This window comes from Leptonotus elevatus, chromosome 14 (genome assembly GCF_054856555.1).
Source record: "Leptonotus elevatus isolate MCC_2025b chromosome 14, RoL_Lele_1.0, whole genome shotgun sequence".
In the NCBI taxonomy this organism is placed as follows: Eukaryota; Metazoa; Chordata; class Actinopteri; order Syngnathiformes; family Syngnathidae; genus Leptonotus; species Leptonotus elevatus.
The window spans coordinates 1,720,921-1,735,141 of record NC_141252.1 but is presented as its reverse complement, the minus strand read 5'-3'; the positions used below and the strand labels follow the sequence as shown (position 1 = coordinate 1,735,141).

Sequence of the window (14,221 nt, the reverse complement as noted above, 5' to 3'; positions counted from 1 at the left end):
TATATTTGTCAAGACAGCGGTGACTGAAGTTTAGAAGCATCTCTTGTTCCGGATTGGCCAAAGCCGTCACAAGCGTTTGTGAAGTCTCAAAAAAACAAAAAACATTGAACGCGTCCCTGCCATACTGAGTAGCAGCCTTCCGCGTCTTCGAGCTTCGAACTCCGAAAACAACAATGGTGAGTGTGTCGTTTAAGTCGCGTAGAGATTTGACGCCACGTTCGCTTGTGTGTATTCATCTGGTGTTGACGGCGAACGTAAAGTTTTGGAGGAACGGTTGCAGGAGGGAAAGTACGGTCGTTGGCTGGCTAGCGTTAGCTTTGTAGCCTTAGCATGAGTTCCACCCTTTAGTTTCAACCTGAGAAGCTAATAGTCAAATGGTTTCCGGTTGTGGGTGTCAAAATAAAAGCTACATTGGCTTATTTGTGCTCCAAATTTAGAAGTTTTTCATATTGCTTGGTTTATTTGTTTACTTTTTTTTGCTTCGTGTTACGAACCATGTTTCAACAAAAACTGTAAATACTATAGACCTGCCATGGAGTCAGATAACTAGCTAATAAACTATCATTGCTAACATCACCTCTTCTCTGCTACGATGTTATTTCACAAAGCTAAGAACGGTGAAGTTGTTACTCAATTTCTGAGAAATAAGTATTTTTGATTGAAATTTACAAATTGGAAAAAATTGAAGTCATGATTGTCATGTCAGAGTGTGTTTAGTATTTTTTTAATGCAATTATGCTAGCTAATATGAGCCTTATGTGGTGGTTTGTTTGTGTTGCGGATAACTCAATTACATGTTTAATAATTGAGGGAGGGTTTTTTTTCTCTCTTATTCTGAAGGAGAATGTTGCCACATTCTGGTGTGTGTAGGGAAACTTCATGCAGCGGATGCCGTGCAAATAATATGTTCCAACATGCACGGACGGGTTCTGCAAGCTGTTACTCCACTAGCTCACCTCCTCCTCCTCCTCTTCGAGATATTTGTTCCACCCTTAATTGCTTTTGACTGTGTGTCTCCTCAATAAAAGAGAGTTTTATTGATCGAGGCATTATTTAGCTCTGTGTCATGTGGCCGACCAGCTGTCTTCCTGTTGAGAAATAAAGAACCATAGCAAAAAAGTAGGGCTGATGCCTTTTGTGGTTCCTCATTCTTTGTTTGCACTTCCTATTGTGCCACTTGCGCTGAAAGTCTGCCAAATCTCTGAGGATCTTCTCTCAAAGCTCAGAGAAATCCCGCCTCCCACCCGGGCCATCTGTTGAGCAAGGTGTCATTATAGAATGAAGACTTTGAAGGAGCTTATATATCTGCGTGCTGCCGTAGTTATGCAATGTGATGAGGAGGTGACACCGAGGTGGGGGAGCATTCAAATCCCGTTGAGCCAGCAGGGTACTTTTTGTTGTTTGTGTATGCGGGTCAGATTGGCAAGGGTTCAGTCAGTGGTATAAACGTCTTAGCTGATTAAGCGCCTAAGGCCTCTGCAAATTTCCTTGAAGGCCATGTAAAGCGAATTCAGAGATGTGTTTTTAATTACGGTACTGTATAATCCAGTGACCAAATCGGGGAATGTAGGGGGAGGGGGGTGTTTACATTGTTTAGACATTTACTTGTGCCTAGGCAGTACCTATAGGAGATGTAAAAAAAAAAAAAATAGTATCATCTATTCTAAAAGAAGACCTGTCCTCTCATGCACCACATCAGGCCAGATGTTGATATACGGCAGCGTATCCCCAGTAGATTTCATTTACGAGCACTTGTTTTTTCTTTCTTGTCTTTGGCTTTGTGGTTATTTGTCGGCAATTTCTTTCTTTTTCTTATTAGAGTGAGACACTGACGGTGTGCGAAGTGGATGAAGATCTGATCCAGAAGTTGAAGAAGTTCCGTCTCCGCAAGGAGACCAACAACGCGGCCATCATCAGTGAGTAGCGGTTCGCAGTTCCTTCCTTTTCATATTTTTATTTCCTCTTGCCCTAAGATTCAGCATTAATGGGGGCTTTTCATGAAACATTCAGTTTCATCAGTCAACATTCTTGACAGTTTCCCAGAAGTGGGTCACACACAGCCTTTTAAGCCGTAAGCCAACGTTGTTGTGCTGGTGGCGCTCTTATTTACACCGCACACACGCTGGGTTGGGGGCGAAATGAAGGGAGACGCTTTAAATATGCAATCAAACGGGATTGACATCAATTTGGAAAAGCTTTGTCTAGAAGAAAATGAAATTTTTGGTCATTTGGAGTCCATACTTATTTTCCAAACAAGGCACCTGTTGTGGCTTCTTTATCACGTCATCAATTCATTGTTCAAAAGATGACAAGGTTTTAGGGGTGTGCCCAAAAAAAAATAGATTCTCATAAGAATCGCGATTCTCATTTAGTACGATTCAGAATCGATTTTAAATGTCCCAAAATCGATTTTATTTAAATTATTTCATACCGTCTTCCCTTTGTTTGTGTGTGCCTTTATTGGGAGCGCTGTTCATGTTGTACCCGGTTTGGTCAGTGTTGTTCCACACGGTCTGATACACTGTTAAGTTGTAGCTACATTAGAGAGTAGAAGGAAAAAGTCACGATCAAGTTATTCCAATAAAAAAAAAAATTTTTGCAGCGTGGAGCCATTCTTTTGAGTGATAAAAGTGCCGCAAGTAGCGCGCTAATTAGCATTAGCGAGTAAATTCCTTGCACATCTATAAATTGAAGCAAAAATCATTGTCAATCAAAAATCGATTCTGAATCGAATCGCACACCCAAAAATCGGAATCGAACCAAGAGACATTCAAAGAGGAACAAACTCATGACCTTCAGTTTGGGAGACAGCAACTCTACCACCTAAACCCTGCCACTCTTGCTGTTTGCCACTGTACTGCATTGCAGGTGTGTCCAAAATAAAGCAAAAAAAAAAAACTGGTCTCAAGTGTACCGCCTGACACCATCAATATACTAACACACAGTAGGAGCGGCATGGCTCAGGTGGTAGAGTCGCTGTCTCCCAACCAGAAGGTTGTGGGTTAGTTTCTCAACTATTGAGTAGCTTTATAATAATAAAAAAAAAAGGTAAAATGTACTCAAAACTTTCCTTGTAAAAATGTACTTAGAATTTCTGAGTGAAAAAAAATAGTTTTTTTTTTTTACAGTGTTCTTGTTTTGTTTATTCACTTACCATGTTTGATTTTCTTTTGAACCCCCTAGTGAAGATCGACAAAGACAAACAGCTCGTGATCTTGGATGACGAACACGAGGTAGGCTGAATTCTTGACACCGAACCGTATGTCAAGCGTGACCGTTCCGTCTTTTTTATTTTTTATTTATTTTTTTTATTCCAGGACATTTCTCCCGACGACCTGAAAGAAGAGCTCCCGGAGAGGCAGCCCCGATTTGTGGTGTACAGTTACAAATACCAGCACGATGACGGACGCGTGTCCTACCCTCTTTGCTTCATCTTCTCGAGCCCCGTGGGTGCGTACGCAAAAGTGGCTGACGTTTCAAGATGGCCAATTTCAGTACTCACCCGAATGTTCCGTGTCTGCGCTCGGGGCAGGTTGCAGGCCGGAGCAGCAGATGATGTACGCGGGCAGTAAAAACAAGTTGGTGCATACTACTCAAATGACCAAGGTTTGTGAACACGGCTACAACTAGGGAATGGGCGCGTACAGATACCGGAGATCGGTATCGGGTTGATACTGAGTATGCCCCACGGGTATGTAAACTTATGAGCGCAACTGTCGTTTCACCTATGGTCATATCATATCAACGTTTTTAAATAACATGTTTTTTACTAGCTGACATCCGCCAAGCAACCAGTAATACACTGGTTACACTGGTGCCTTGATTTAGGAGTTGAATTTATTCTGTGACCACGCTTGTAACTCAATGCACTCGTATCGCAAATATTTTTTTGTCAAGAAAAATAGCATTTAAAAGTCTATGTAGAGTAATAATTTAATTGAATAGAATGTAAAGAATGAACCCGTTTGCACCGGGGCTGGGTATCGATTCTGGTTTCCAGTCGATTTCGAGTCACTCCACTTCAATCTGATATCGATTAACTCATTCACTGCCATAGATGTCAAAAATTCATTTGAACTATTTCTATTAGTTTCACCTTTTTTTTTTCACTTTTGTTAACAAGAGTAACTCAGAAAAAAATTGTATTGTACATTTAGAACAGATATAAAAATTGGGTTTAACTAGTGAAGTCATGTGATTTTTTTTTTCTTCTTCTTTTAAAGAGCTCAGTATTGTTCATTCGGAAATGTCATCATCATTGCTCTTTATTTTTTTTCTTTATTTATTTATTTTTATTTATTTTTTTATTATTATTATTATTTTTTTTTTAAGTCATGTGATTAATTACAATTGAAAATTGTAATCGCCTGATGCCCCTAATTTAAAAAAAAACATCTTAAAAATGTAGGGGTGTCAGACGATTACATGTTTTAATTGTAATCGCATGACTTCAATAGTTAACTCATGATTAATCACAAATTTTATATCTGTTCTGAATGTACAATACATTTTTTTTATGTTTTCATACTCGTGAAAATGTGAAACTAATAGAATTAGCTCAAATGAATTTTTGACATCTGTCGCTGTCAATGGCAGTGAATGAGTTAATTATGGCACGTCAGCTCTTCTTAAATGTCAAGGACATGATTAAAAACTCCACAAATATTAAATTCCAAAGTAAATGTTGCAGAGGCAGTAACTGGTCAAATTATTTAATTTAATTATAAAGAAAGTAACGTGTTTTTTTTCTTAATAGTTGTTCACTATCTGCTACTATTTGTTAGTGATGGACAAATGAAGCTTCATGAAGCACTTGTGATATCTTTCACTCCTCTAGATGGCACTCTTGGTTTAAAAATGCAGTGGAAATGTAATCAATTTCCATTGCACTAAGCCTTTATATTTAAACCAAGATAAGTTAAAAAAAAAAAAACAACAACAACAAAAAACATTGTAAGTGCTTCATGAAGCTTCATTTTCCCATCACTAGTTTTTGTGACGTTCGCTGCAACCATTTAGCACACAAACTCATAAGTCGATGTCCCGCTGTATTTAAAAAAACAAACAAAAAAACAACAACATACATTCCAAACCTGAATTTCAATCTTTGCCGCTGCAGGTGTTTGAGATCCGGAACACAGAGGACTTGACGGAGGAATGGCTCCGGGAGAAACTGCGCTTCTTCCGCTAAGGAACCTCGAAAGGTCCACCTTCGCCGTTCTCTTTCCCAACCTCGACCTGATTTCAATAGTGTTTGCTACTTCCTGTCTTGTTCTAGGCTTCTCACTGGTTGAAATGTTTGTGGGTTGAGGGTGGGACGGTTATTTTACAGTATACGCCATTATGCGTGTATACCGCTAACCACCGGGTCCGATCCCAGCCCTCCCCCCTTTTTGTCGTCTCTGTGTGCCAGGTTTGTGTCCGTGTTGAATGAAAACTCCCGCAGTGGACCAAACTCATCCGCGCTTCCCAAGTGTTCCACAGGTTCCAAAAGTATTGCTCTCATTAGGTTTCGTAATACTGTTCTTCCCCCCCTTTTTTTTTTTTTTGGTGGGTATTTTGCAGAAGTGGCAAATCCACGACCAGAAAGTCAAAACCTTCCCACAGTTTGGCTTTAGCCCCGTGTGCTAGCTAGCCAGCTAGCCAGCTAGCCAGCTAGCCAGCTAGCCAGCTCCCTAGCAGGTAAATGAACACCCGGGGAGCTAGCACGAGCGCTCGCTAGCTAGCACACGGCGTCTGAAGCCAAATTGTGGCAGGGTTTTTACTTTCTGCACTTGGATTTGCCACCGCCGCCATTTTGAGAAAATCAAACATCCTGCCTCTCAACATGTGAAATTCAGCTTGTGATGAAGATTAATTTGAGGGGATTTAAATAAGGCACTTAGGAATTGAGTATGGTCAGGTTCAAGCGGGGTGTGCGATAACATTTCCAACAACAAATTTAGTGGCAAATTTTTTTTGTTAAACGTAGCATACGGAAGGCCCTTGGTTTACAATGGGGTTCTATTCATATGTTGGTATTCGGAATTTGTAAGTTAGCTCGAACGCTCAGTTCAGCCATTTTAAATAGTTTTTTTGTTGTTTGTTTTTTAGGGGAATTGCAGGGTTAATTGGACACTTAACGGATCCTATATGACGTCCTAGTTGGTGCCCTCGTCTCAAAACATTCCAAACTGGACAATTTACACACACTTTGTGAAAATCCTGAAGGCTGCGTCTTTCCTAGTTGAGACGGATCGCTATAAAATGTGCGATATTATTATTCAAATCTTGTATTTACTGACCGATTCCTAGCCGTGTTGATGAATGTCATGCGTAAAGTGAATGCTCCGCGTGCTTCGAAAGACACCAAGCTGGAATGTTTCAGAAGGAAAAGTATCAATAGGTTATTTTCTATTTGATTTTCGAACGGGATGGTGAGTCTCTGAATGTTGTGAACTCCTGTTTCAGGTTCAATTGCGTGGATGTAGCTCCACTTCCCCTTTACGTCCTCTTGGGTTTCTATAACGAGTTGAGAGCCTCAACTGATTCGGGACACCATTATGCCAATAATCGATTTTATACGAATTCTTTATTTTGTAAAATGAATTGATTATTTTGCCTGCCTTCTTTTTTTTTCGTGTATTGAACGTGCCGTGCCAGTGGCTTTAATCTTTGTGCCAGTTATCTTATTATTATTTTTTTAAGTCGTCTTAGGTTGTTGTTCAGTCTTTAAACCACCATTGACTGAAACAAAAAAAATGATGTGACCAAACAAAAACAGATTTAATGATTAAAATAATTAATCGCCCAGCTCTAACCGCGAGTACGACTTTCGTTACAATAATGACTCGACGCTGCACCGTGAGGGTTGCGTTGAATGTGTAGGATGCCATAAAGAAATGATTGTATTTTCACTCGCGGAGGCGGCACTTCATCACCAAGCCGCCAGTCAATGTAGCAGATCTGAGAATAAGGCACATGTCGTGGACATATTTCCAAACATGACCATCCCAGTTAATCAGTTTCCAATCGTACATTGTGAGGAAATCAAATCGTCAGTCATTATTAAGAGGCCAAAAGTAAATTTGTTTTGATGGGCAGCATTAAAATTTCTATTAGAAGTTTTAAAGTCCAACAGTTGTTTTTTTTTACCTCTTTTGAATTATTCTGATATTTTTTGCCTGATCAATTTGCTGCAGCTGCATTCTATTTGATATATTTACTTACACTCCTTTTTAAAGAAAAGCTTGAGTAGGAGTTGGGTTATAAGGTGATCGAACTGCTTGCTTCCCTCCCTATTATTATTATTATGATAATGTAGTGGCGTAGTAGTAATTCTGTCCTGCTGTTTTTTCACCTTTCTGTATGAAAGAATGAAAAAAAAATGTCAGACGGTGAAACTTGAGATACTGTATTGTATTTGTATTTTCCATACTGTACTTTATTATGAAAATGTGCCGATAGTCTCCTGTTGTCCAAATAAAAAGCGTGGATAATGTTTAGCTTGTTTTCCCACGAGTCAATTCTGTGTACTGAATGTTGTACATATATTTTAAGATCATGATGATATTTATGTATGTAAACATGTTTAAAAAAAACTGCAAAAACAAAATGGGAATAATTAAAAAAAAAAATTAAACATTAGAAAATACAAAATATGGAACAATACTGAATATAATAAGTATAATATTAATAATAATAATATTAAAAAATACAAAAAAATATGAGCCAAAATAAGCAAATATGCATACATTAATATTTTTACAAATACAATTTTGAAAAAAATTCGACAAATATTAAATGAGAAACAATAAATACAATACAAATATTAGAAAATAATCTAGACTGTAATACAATAATAGAAGACAATTAAAAAAATAAACAATTACAAAAAAAATAGGACAAACATGTCAGTTAATAATAAAAGAATAGAAAAAATTAGACAAATATTACAAACAATATTATAAACCTGTGGTTCCCACATTGAAAAATATTGAGTAAGCAGCATCAGGAAATTTAAAAAAATACAGTTCAGCTCAGCTTTTGACAGTCAATAAAAAAAATATATATAATGTTTTTTTGTGGTCAAAATCACTTAAAACTGCGTTTACAGTGTTTTTTTTTTAGACAAAACAGGATGACGTCAGTTGAGAACCACTGCTTGCATTGATTTAAAATATCCACACGATGGCGGTAACTGTACAGAAAGGAATGTGCCATGGCTACATCACCCACTTGGAGAAGAAGAAACAGATTCAGGAGAAGCTGGAGCTTGGGCAGGGTAGCGCGAATCCGTGGCGAGGGCTTCCTGTTGCCTGCATCATCTGCTGACCAGGAACCGACGAGCCGGACCGGAGCGGAGGGACACAATGGCGTTCACGTTCGCGGCCTTTTGTTACATGCTCGCGTTACTGCTCACGGCAGCGCTCATCTTCTTCGCCATCTGGCACGTAAGTACTGTGGACACTAGTTAGTGGCGTTTTAGTTGAGTTAAGGTTCGGCCCAGGCAAAAGAAGAAAAGGCAGGCCATGTTGGACGGCCCGCTTGTAAACGTTACGCTTCTGACGTAAATCATCTTCAACGTGTGTGGAATTGACGTTTACGTCTACTTTGACGTAACTCTTCGAGAATGCCGTCGTTATCATGTTGGCACGACTGAAACCGACGTCACTAAACGCTTCATTCATTGTGCGATAACATTCACTTTTACGTTGTTTAACTTTACAATAAGTCAAGTTTATTCGTTTCGAGCCCTGACAAAATCAAAGTTATTGCTGTCGAATGGGAAACTAGTTGTTTAGCGTCACCTCGCGACCTTACAAGCTAGCAGGCTTAGCGTTAGCCGGACGGGAGTCTCTCGCTGTCAGCCGCCTTGTGGAAATCTCGCGAGAAGTCACGATACACTCGGCCACAAAAAGCAATTAATGCGATGGATTTGTTTAATTTTTTTTAACGCAGACCGTTACTTAGACGCACTATAAATTATAACTACTATACCTGTAGAGGGCTAATTTTCAAATTCTAATGTAACCATCTTCTCCCCCGCCCACAGATAATCGCCTTCGACGAGTTGAAGACGGACTACAAGAATCCCATAGATCAATGTAACACTTTAAATCCAGTAAGTGACCTCCCCACCTTCGTCCCACCATCCTTTGAGTTTTGATCTTATGGGCGCATGCTGGAACGCTTGGATTGGAATTGACTTACTTGTGGAACAAAAACTTTTCAATCATTTCTCTGCACTGTCATGCTAAATGAATAACCTGGCCTAACCATGCCTTCTTCCCGCTGTCCAACCTCTAATGCTTTTTTTTTTTTTTTGTCCCCCTTCCCTCTCCTTCCTAAACCGCTTTGTTTTTTACACATTGCCCCAAAAAAAGACAGTCAAAAAGGTCAAAAAGATTAAACGCGTCAAACTTGCCCTGAAGGTTTGTACCAGTCTTGAAAATGCAAAATGCCCGCTCATTCTGCACGAACCAATAGTGTTTGCAAATGTCTTTTCAGTTAGCTAAAGTCAACGTTAAGGTTTGGTTTGGGTTTCGACAATGCCACTTTTAGGCCACCTTTTTTTTCTTGCAGGCTTTTGTCTAGAAATAAAAATGTATTGCTGATGCACTTGTTTTCGAGAGATGTTTTTTTTATTTTGTTTTTACTTTTAATTTGTCTATTTTGCAAGGTTACCCTAAATCCTCACCACCACACATAAGGAGTAACATTTGATTGAATGTTAAGTGATGCAAACCAAAAAACTGTTAACTGAAAAGACTTGCAAAGGCTCAAAACATGCATGATATTATGATTATTGTTACTATTTTTACTATGACCTTCCCTTTTGTTTGCATACCAGTACAGTGACAGGAAGTTGAAGGTCCGGTGCTCAGTCTGATTTTACACCAAGTAACACCCCAAAAACCTTTTTAGCACTAAAAGTATGATGACATTAAAATATTGTTGATAGTTTTCACGCATTTGGCCATTGATTCTGGTGCATCCTAAACTACATAAACATTATTCACATCAAAGCTTTGTTTTGTTTGTTTGTTTATTTTTTAAATCACGATGTCTGTAATGTGATCCCAAACCCGTGGCCCCAGTTTTTGGCTGCAGCTCTGCGTTTCCTGACGTGTGCAGCAGATGGCAGAATACTCGCGCTGTCTAGCTCAGCAGTTTTTTTTTTATGGTGTTATTGATAGGCCAGACATTTCACTTGTGGGAGGAGCTTTTTGGAGCGAAAATTTCTTCTTCTCCTTTTTTTTTTTTTAAATTAATTATTTTGGAAGTGGTTCTTGGATTGCATTTAGCAGCACAGTGCAGGGTTTTCATTTTCAACACATGAAAGTCGACTATCCAATCCTAAGCAACCCCCCCCCCCCACTCACACACACGCACGCACACACACACACACACACACACACACAATCCTCTTTCTTCAACCCCCGATGCATGGCTTTCATGTGGTGCCTCCATCTGCCCCTACTTACTGACAACCACCCAACCTTGTGACCTCGCACTAGCACGCCCGCTAGCTCATAGCATGGTTCCCGTCCAGTGTGTCACCCTCGTCTGTTTGTCAGGAAGTGCCATGGACCACTGAAATACTGTGTGTGTGTGTGTGTGTGGGGGGGGGGGTCCATTTAAATTACCTCCGCTAAGAATAATTAGCAGCTATCCTGTTTGACTCTTTAACTTGCACTTCAGCGGATGGTTGGCTAATAAAATGCAAATCCTTTTTTTTATAATAAAAAATGTTAAATATAAATCTTATTTATTTACCTCCTTTTTATTAAAAAATAAATAAAAATCAATTAGTTATTGAGAAATGAATATACATAAAAAAAAATGTCTTAATTTAGTCACAAATGTGGTTGCCGGTGTTTAGTTGAATACAAAGCTATTCTATTCCGAACTGAAATAGTGGCTATAGAGACAAATGGTGTTGTCTGCCATCTAGTGGAAGAGCATGTAATTGTTCTGCATGCAACTCTTCTGTTAGGGGTGAAAAAATGTGTGTTAATTTTGAGTCAATTTAATGTTCCTTTTTTTTTAATGGCCACCCCTTACTTTGGAAACTTTGTACTCGGGGAATTCAAGGTGCAACGCAGCAGACAAGTCCACGTTAAAATTTAACAGTAATACATTTAATAATAATGCCTACATTTCTGGAGACTGGGGTCAAGTTGTATTTTACAATTTTACTTCATGTTCAAAATTAGATAGCTCTTAATATGAAAAGAAAAATGCACTGAACTGTCACTGTCATACAAATGCAATTATGCCATCTAGTGGCAGAAAAATTCCCAACACAAATCAATATCACACTTGTTTTTTTACAGGACAGCACATCTTTTTAATTTTGACTCAATTTTATGAGTTATTATGAAATTACTGTAGCAATGACTTTTATTGTACATTTAGAACGGATACAAACTTTGCAATTAATCGTGATTTAACTTTTGAAGTTATGCGATTAATTACGATTAAAAAAATATATCACCTGACACCCCTAATTATTAAATTATTTATAGTAGATAAATAGTTCTTTTTGGACCACCTAAATTAATTGAAAGGATAATTTCTCAATGTGGGTGGGAATCACTGGATTCGATGAATATTCATTCATGCACCATAACCTCCAGCATGGTACATAAAATGGAACCTTCATTCTCGTTTTTACATGTTTGATGATGTGCTGTAATGGTGGATCAGTGTATGACTGTTTTTGTTTTTTTCTCATCTCCCTCCCGGCGTTTCCAGCTGGTGCTCCCGGAGTATCTCATCCACTTCTTCTTCTGCGTCATGTTCTTCTGCGCCGCCGAGTGGCTGACGCTCGTCCTCAACCTGCCTCTGCTGGCCTACCACGTCTGGAGGTGCGTGCGGGGACCGATGCGCCATCTTGACATTTGAGTTTCACGTGCACGCTCGTGTGTGTCTCTATCCCTTGCGTGTCCTTTGCAGGTACATGAGCAGACCCGTGATGAGCTGTCCGGGACTGTACGACCCGACGACCATCATGAATGCAGACATCCTGGCGTTCTGTCAGAAGGAAGGCTGGTGCAAGCTGGCCTTCTACCTCCTCTCCTTCTTCTACTATCTCTATGGGTACGTCACAAATGGTTGAAAGCGCAATGGAAATTGATGTTACGCCTTTTACAAGTCCTTACAATTAAGATGTGCAGAAAAGCTTTCAGAAAAAAGCTTAGTTTCTATGAATAAAGCCTTCAAAACATCCTGGAAATTGAGGTATTATGCATGAAAGCCATCAAAATTATTTCTGTTCTCTATAGAGCTTGCACGGAATCGTCATATCAAATACTTCATAAAATGCCTTCAAAAAGTCTTCTTGAAAGGCGATGTTAACAAAATTCCTTCAAAGTCTTCTTGAAAGGCGATGTTAACAAAATGCCTTCAAAAAGTCTTCTTGAAAGGCGATGTTAACAAAATTCCTTCAAAGTCTTCTTGAAAGGCGATGTTAACAAAATTCCTTCAAAGTCTTCTTGAAAGGCGATGTTAACAAAATTCCTTCAAAGTCTTCTTGAAAGGCGATGTTAACAAAATTCCTTCAAAGTCTTCTTGAAAGGCGATGTTAACAAAATTCTTTCAAAGTCTTCTTGAAAGGCGATGTTAACAAAATTCCTTCAAAGTCTTAAATCCAGGGTTTCCACATAAAATGCCTTCAAAGCATCTTGCAAATAGAGGTAGGCGATGCTAGTTGCTTTCAAAAAGTTCTAGAAATGAGCTATTCTACATAGAATGTCTTTCTAAAGGCTTGAGAATTAAGATATTCTTCAAGAAATTCCTTCTGTAAGTCCTTAAAGTTAGTCATCAAATGCCTTTGTAAAGCATTATACTCAGGTGTTATATACAATATGCCTTCAAAAAGTGGAGGTAAACTATAAAAAATGTCCTTAAAAATGAGCTATTCTGTGTAAAAGGGCTTCAAAAAGTCCTGAATATTGAAGTGTTATTTCCAAAAAAATTCCTTCTAAAGTCTTAAATTTAAGATATTCTACCTAAAATGTTTTCAAAACATTTTACAAATGAAGTTAGGCAATGCTAGTGATCTTCAAAAAGTCCTACAAATTAGCTATTCTACGTAAAATGTCTTTCTAAAGGCTAGAGAATTTAGATATTCATTAAATTCCCTCTAAAAGTCCTTAAAATTGAAGGCATGATGAGGTAAAAATAAAAGTAGACTACCTTTACACCTTCAGTTTGTGAGCTGTTCTGTGTAAAGGGGCTTCAAAAAGTGCAGAATATGAACTTACTATTCCTAAAAAAAAAGTCTTAGCCTCACTTTTTTTTTTTTAACATGAAATGCTTTCAAAGTGTCTTGCAAATGAATTTTAAGCCTGATGACAAAATGTTGTTCTTCTTTTGTTACCCAGCATGATCTACGTTTTGGTGAGCTCGTAAGGTGGGAAGCAAGGATGACGATGGCAAAACGGGTCAGGACATTTGGATCTTGGAGCTGTGTGAATACATACACACACACACACACACACACACACTCACTCACACACTCAAGGGAGCGGCCAGAGATTGCCACAATCAGCAACACCAGACGCCATCTTGAATCTCTTGGGGCCTAACGCTGCAACATTTTACGGACAAGCTCAAAGGACATTTTTTCCCCCCCTTCCCACTTTCTCAGCCCGTACTTCCTTTTTAGGTTTCATGGCGGCCCGGGGTAGCTAGTCGACAACCCAAGAGTGTTTACGGACTAGTTAGACATTTTCCCCGACGTGCGTTTTTGACAGCTGGATAATGAATTTGGACAGTTATCGCCATGGAAACAGGACACCTCCCCTTTTGTAGTGTTCAAAGTGTGCCACCAATTTCAAAGGTAGACTCGACAACAGTTGGCGCTAGTTTGAAACGTCCTCAATGAGCACCGCTGTTTGTTGTTTACCGTACTTAATTCCCCCCCCCCCCCCACCTCCTTGATGTTTCTTTATTTTTGTGTTTTCCGTTTGGACGACTCCAGCACTCCTCGCTATGAGGCAGTCTTGATGCTTTAGACACTAGCAACAGCATCAGGCAAACGTTTTTATCATGTGTTAGTTCATTTTGTCCAGAAACAGGGTGAAAACTATCATGTCGCATCACCAAAATGTCACTTTTAAGATTTGACCACTTGAGTTTATATGACGAAAATAAAACCATCCTACTGTTTTAGTTTTTTTTTTTAATCGTACCGCACGTCCAAGAAAAACGGCAAAGGCAGAAGAAGCAAGCA

The 14,221-nt window shown here is 39.0% G+C and overlaps 2 protein-coding genes across 2 annotated transcripts; both read left to right on the top strand.

Annotated features, from left to right (window-relative positions):
* The first annotated feature begins 38 nt into the window (after positions 1-38).
* Positions 39-7,484, top strand: gmfb (glia maturation factor, beta). The gene is made up of 6 exons (XM_086094397.1): positions 39-176; positions 1,820-1,916; positions 3,184-3,233; positions 3,318-3,450; positions 3,533-3,606; positions 5,120-7,484. The coding sequence occupies exons 1-6, from the start codon at positions 174-176 to the stop codon at positions 5,189-5,191; spliced, it is 429 nt and encodes a 142-aa protein (XP_085950523.1). The 5' UTR covers positions 39-173; the 3' UTR covers positions 5,192-7,484.
* Positions 7,485-8,210: 726 nt separating this feature from the next.
* Positions 8,211-14,160, top strand: cnih1 (cornichon family member 1). The gene is made up of 5 exons (XM_086094396.1): positions 8,211-8,432; positions 9,035-9,103; positions 11,740-11,852; positions 11,941-12,084; positions 13,371-14,160. Exons 1-5 carry the CDS (start codon positions 8,352-8,354, stop codon positions 13,396-13,398), a joined length of 435 nt encoding a protein of 144 aa, XP_085950522.1. The 5' UTR covers positions 8,211-8,351; the 3' UTR covers positions 13,399-14,160.
* Positions 14,161-14,221: the final 61 nt, after the last annotated feature.

What these genes read in the sequence shown, in the direction of transcription:
- gmfb (XM_086094397.1), top strand. An exon ending in TCTTGGATGACGAACACGAG is followed by an intron (nt 3,234 to 3,317) that starts GTAGGCTGAATT and finishes TTTTTATTCCAG; the next exon opens with GACATTTCTCCCGACGACCT. An exon ending in ATACTACTCAAATGACCAAG is followed by an intron (nt 3,607 to 5,119) that starts GTTTGTGAACAC and finishes TTGCCGCTGCAG; the next exon opens with GTGTTTGAGATCCGGAACAC.
- cnih1 (XM_086094396.1), top strand. Translation starts at nt 8,352, where the DNA reads ATGGCGTTCACGTTCGCGGCCTTTTGTTACATGCTCGCGTTACTGCTC. An exon ending in TCTTCTTCGCCATCTGGCAC is followed by an intron (nt 8,433 to 9,034) that starts GTAAGTACTGTG and finishes CCCCGCCCACAG; the next exon opens with ATAATCGCCTTCGACGAGTT. An exon ending in CTGGCCTACCACGTCTGGAG is followed by an intron (nt 11,853 to 11,940) that starts GTGCGTGCGGGG and finishes TGTCCTTTGCAG; the next exon opens with GTACATGAGCAGACCCGTGA.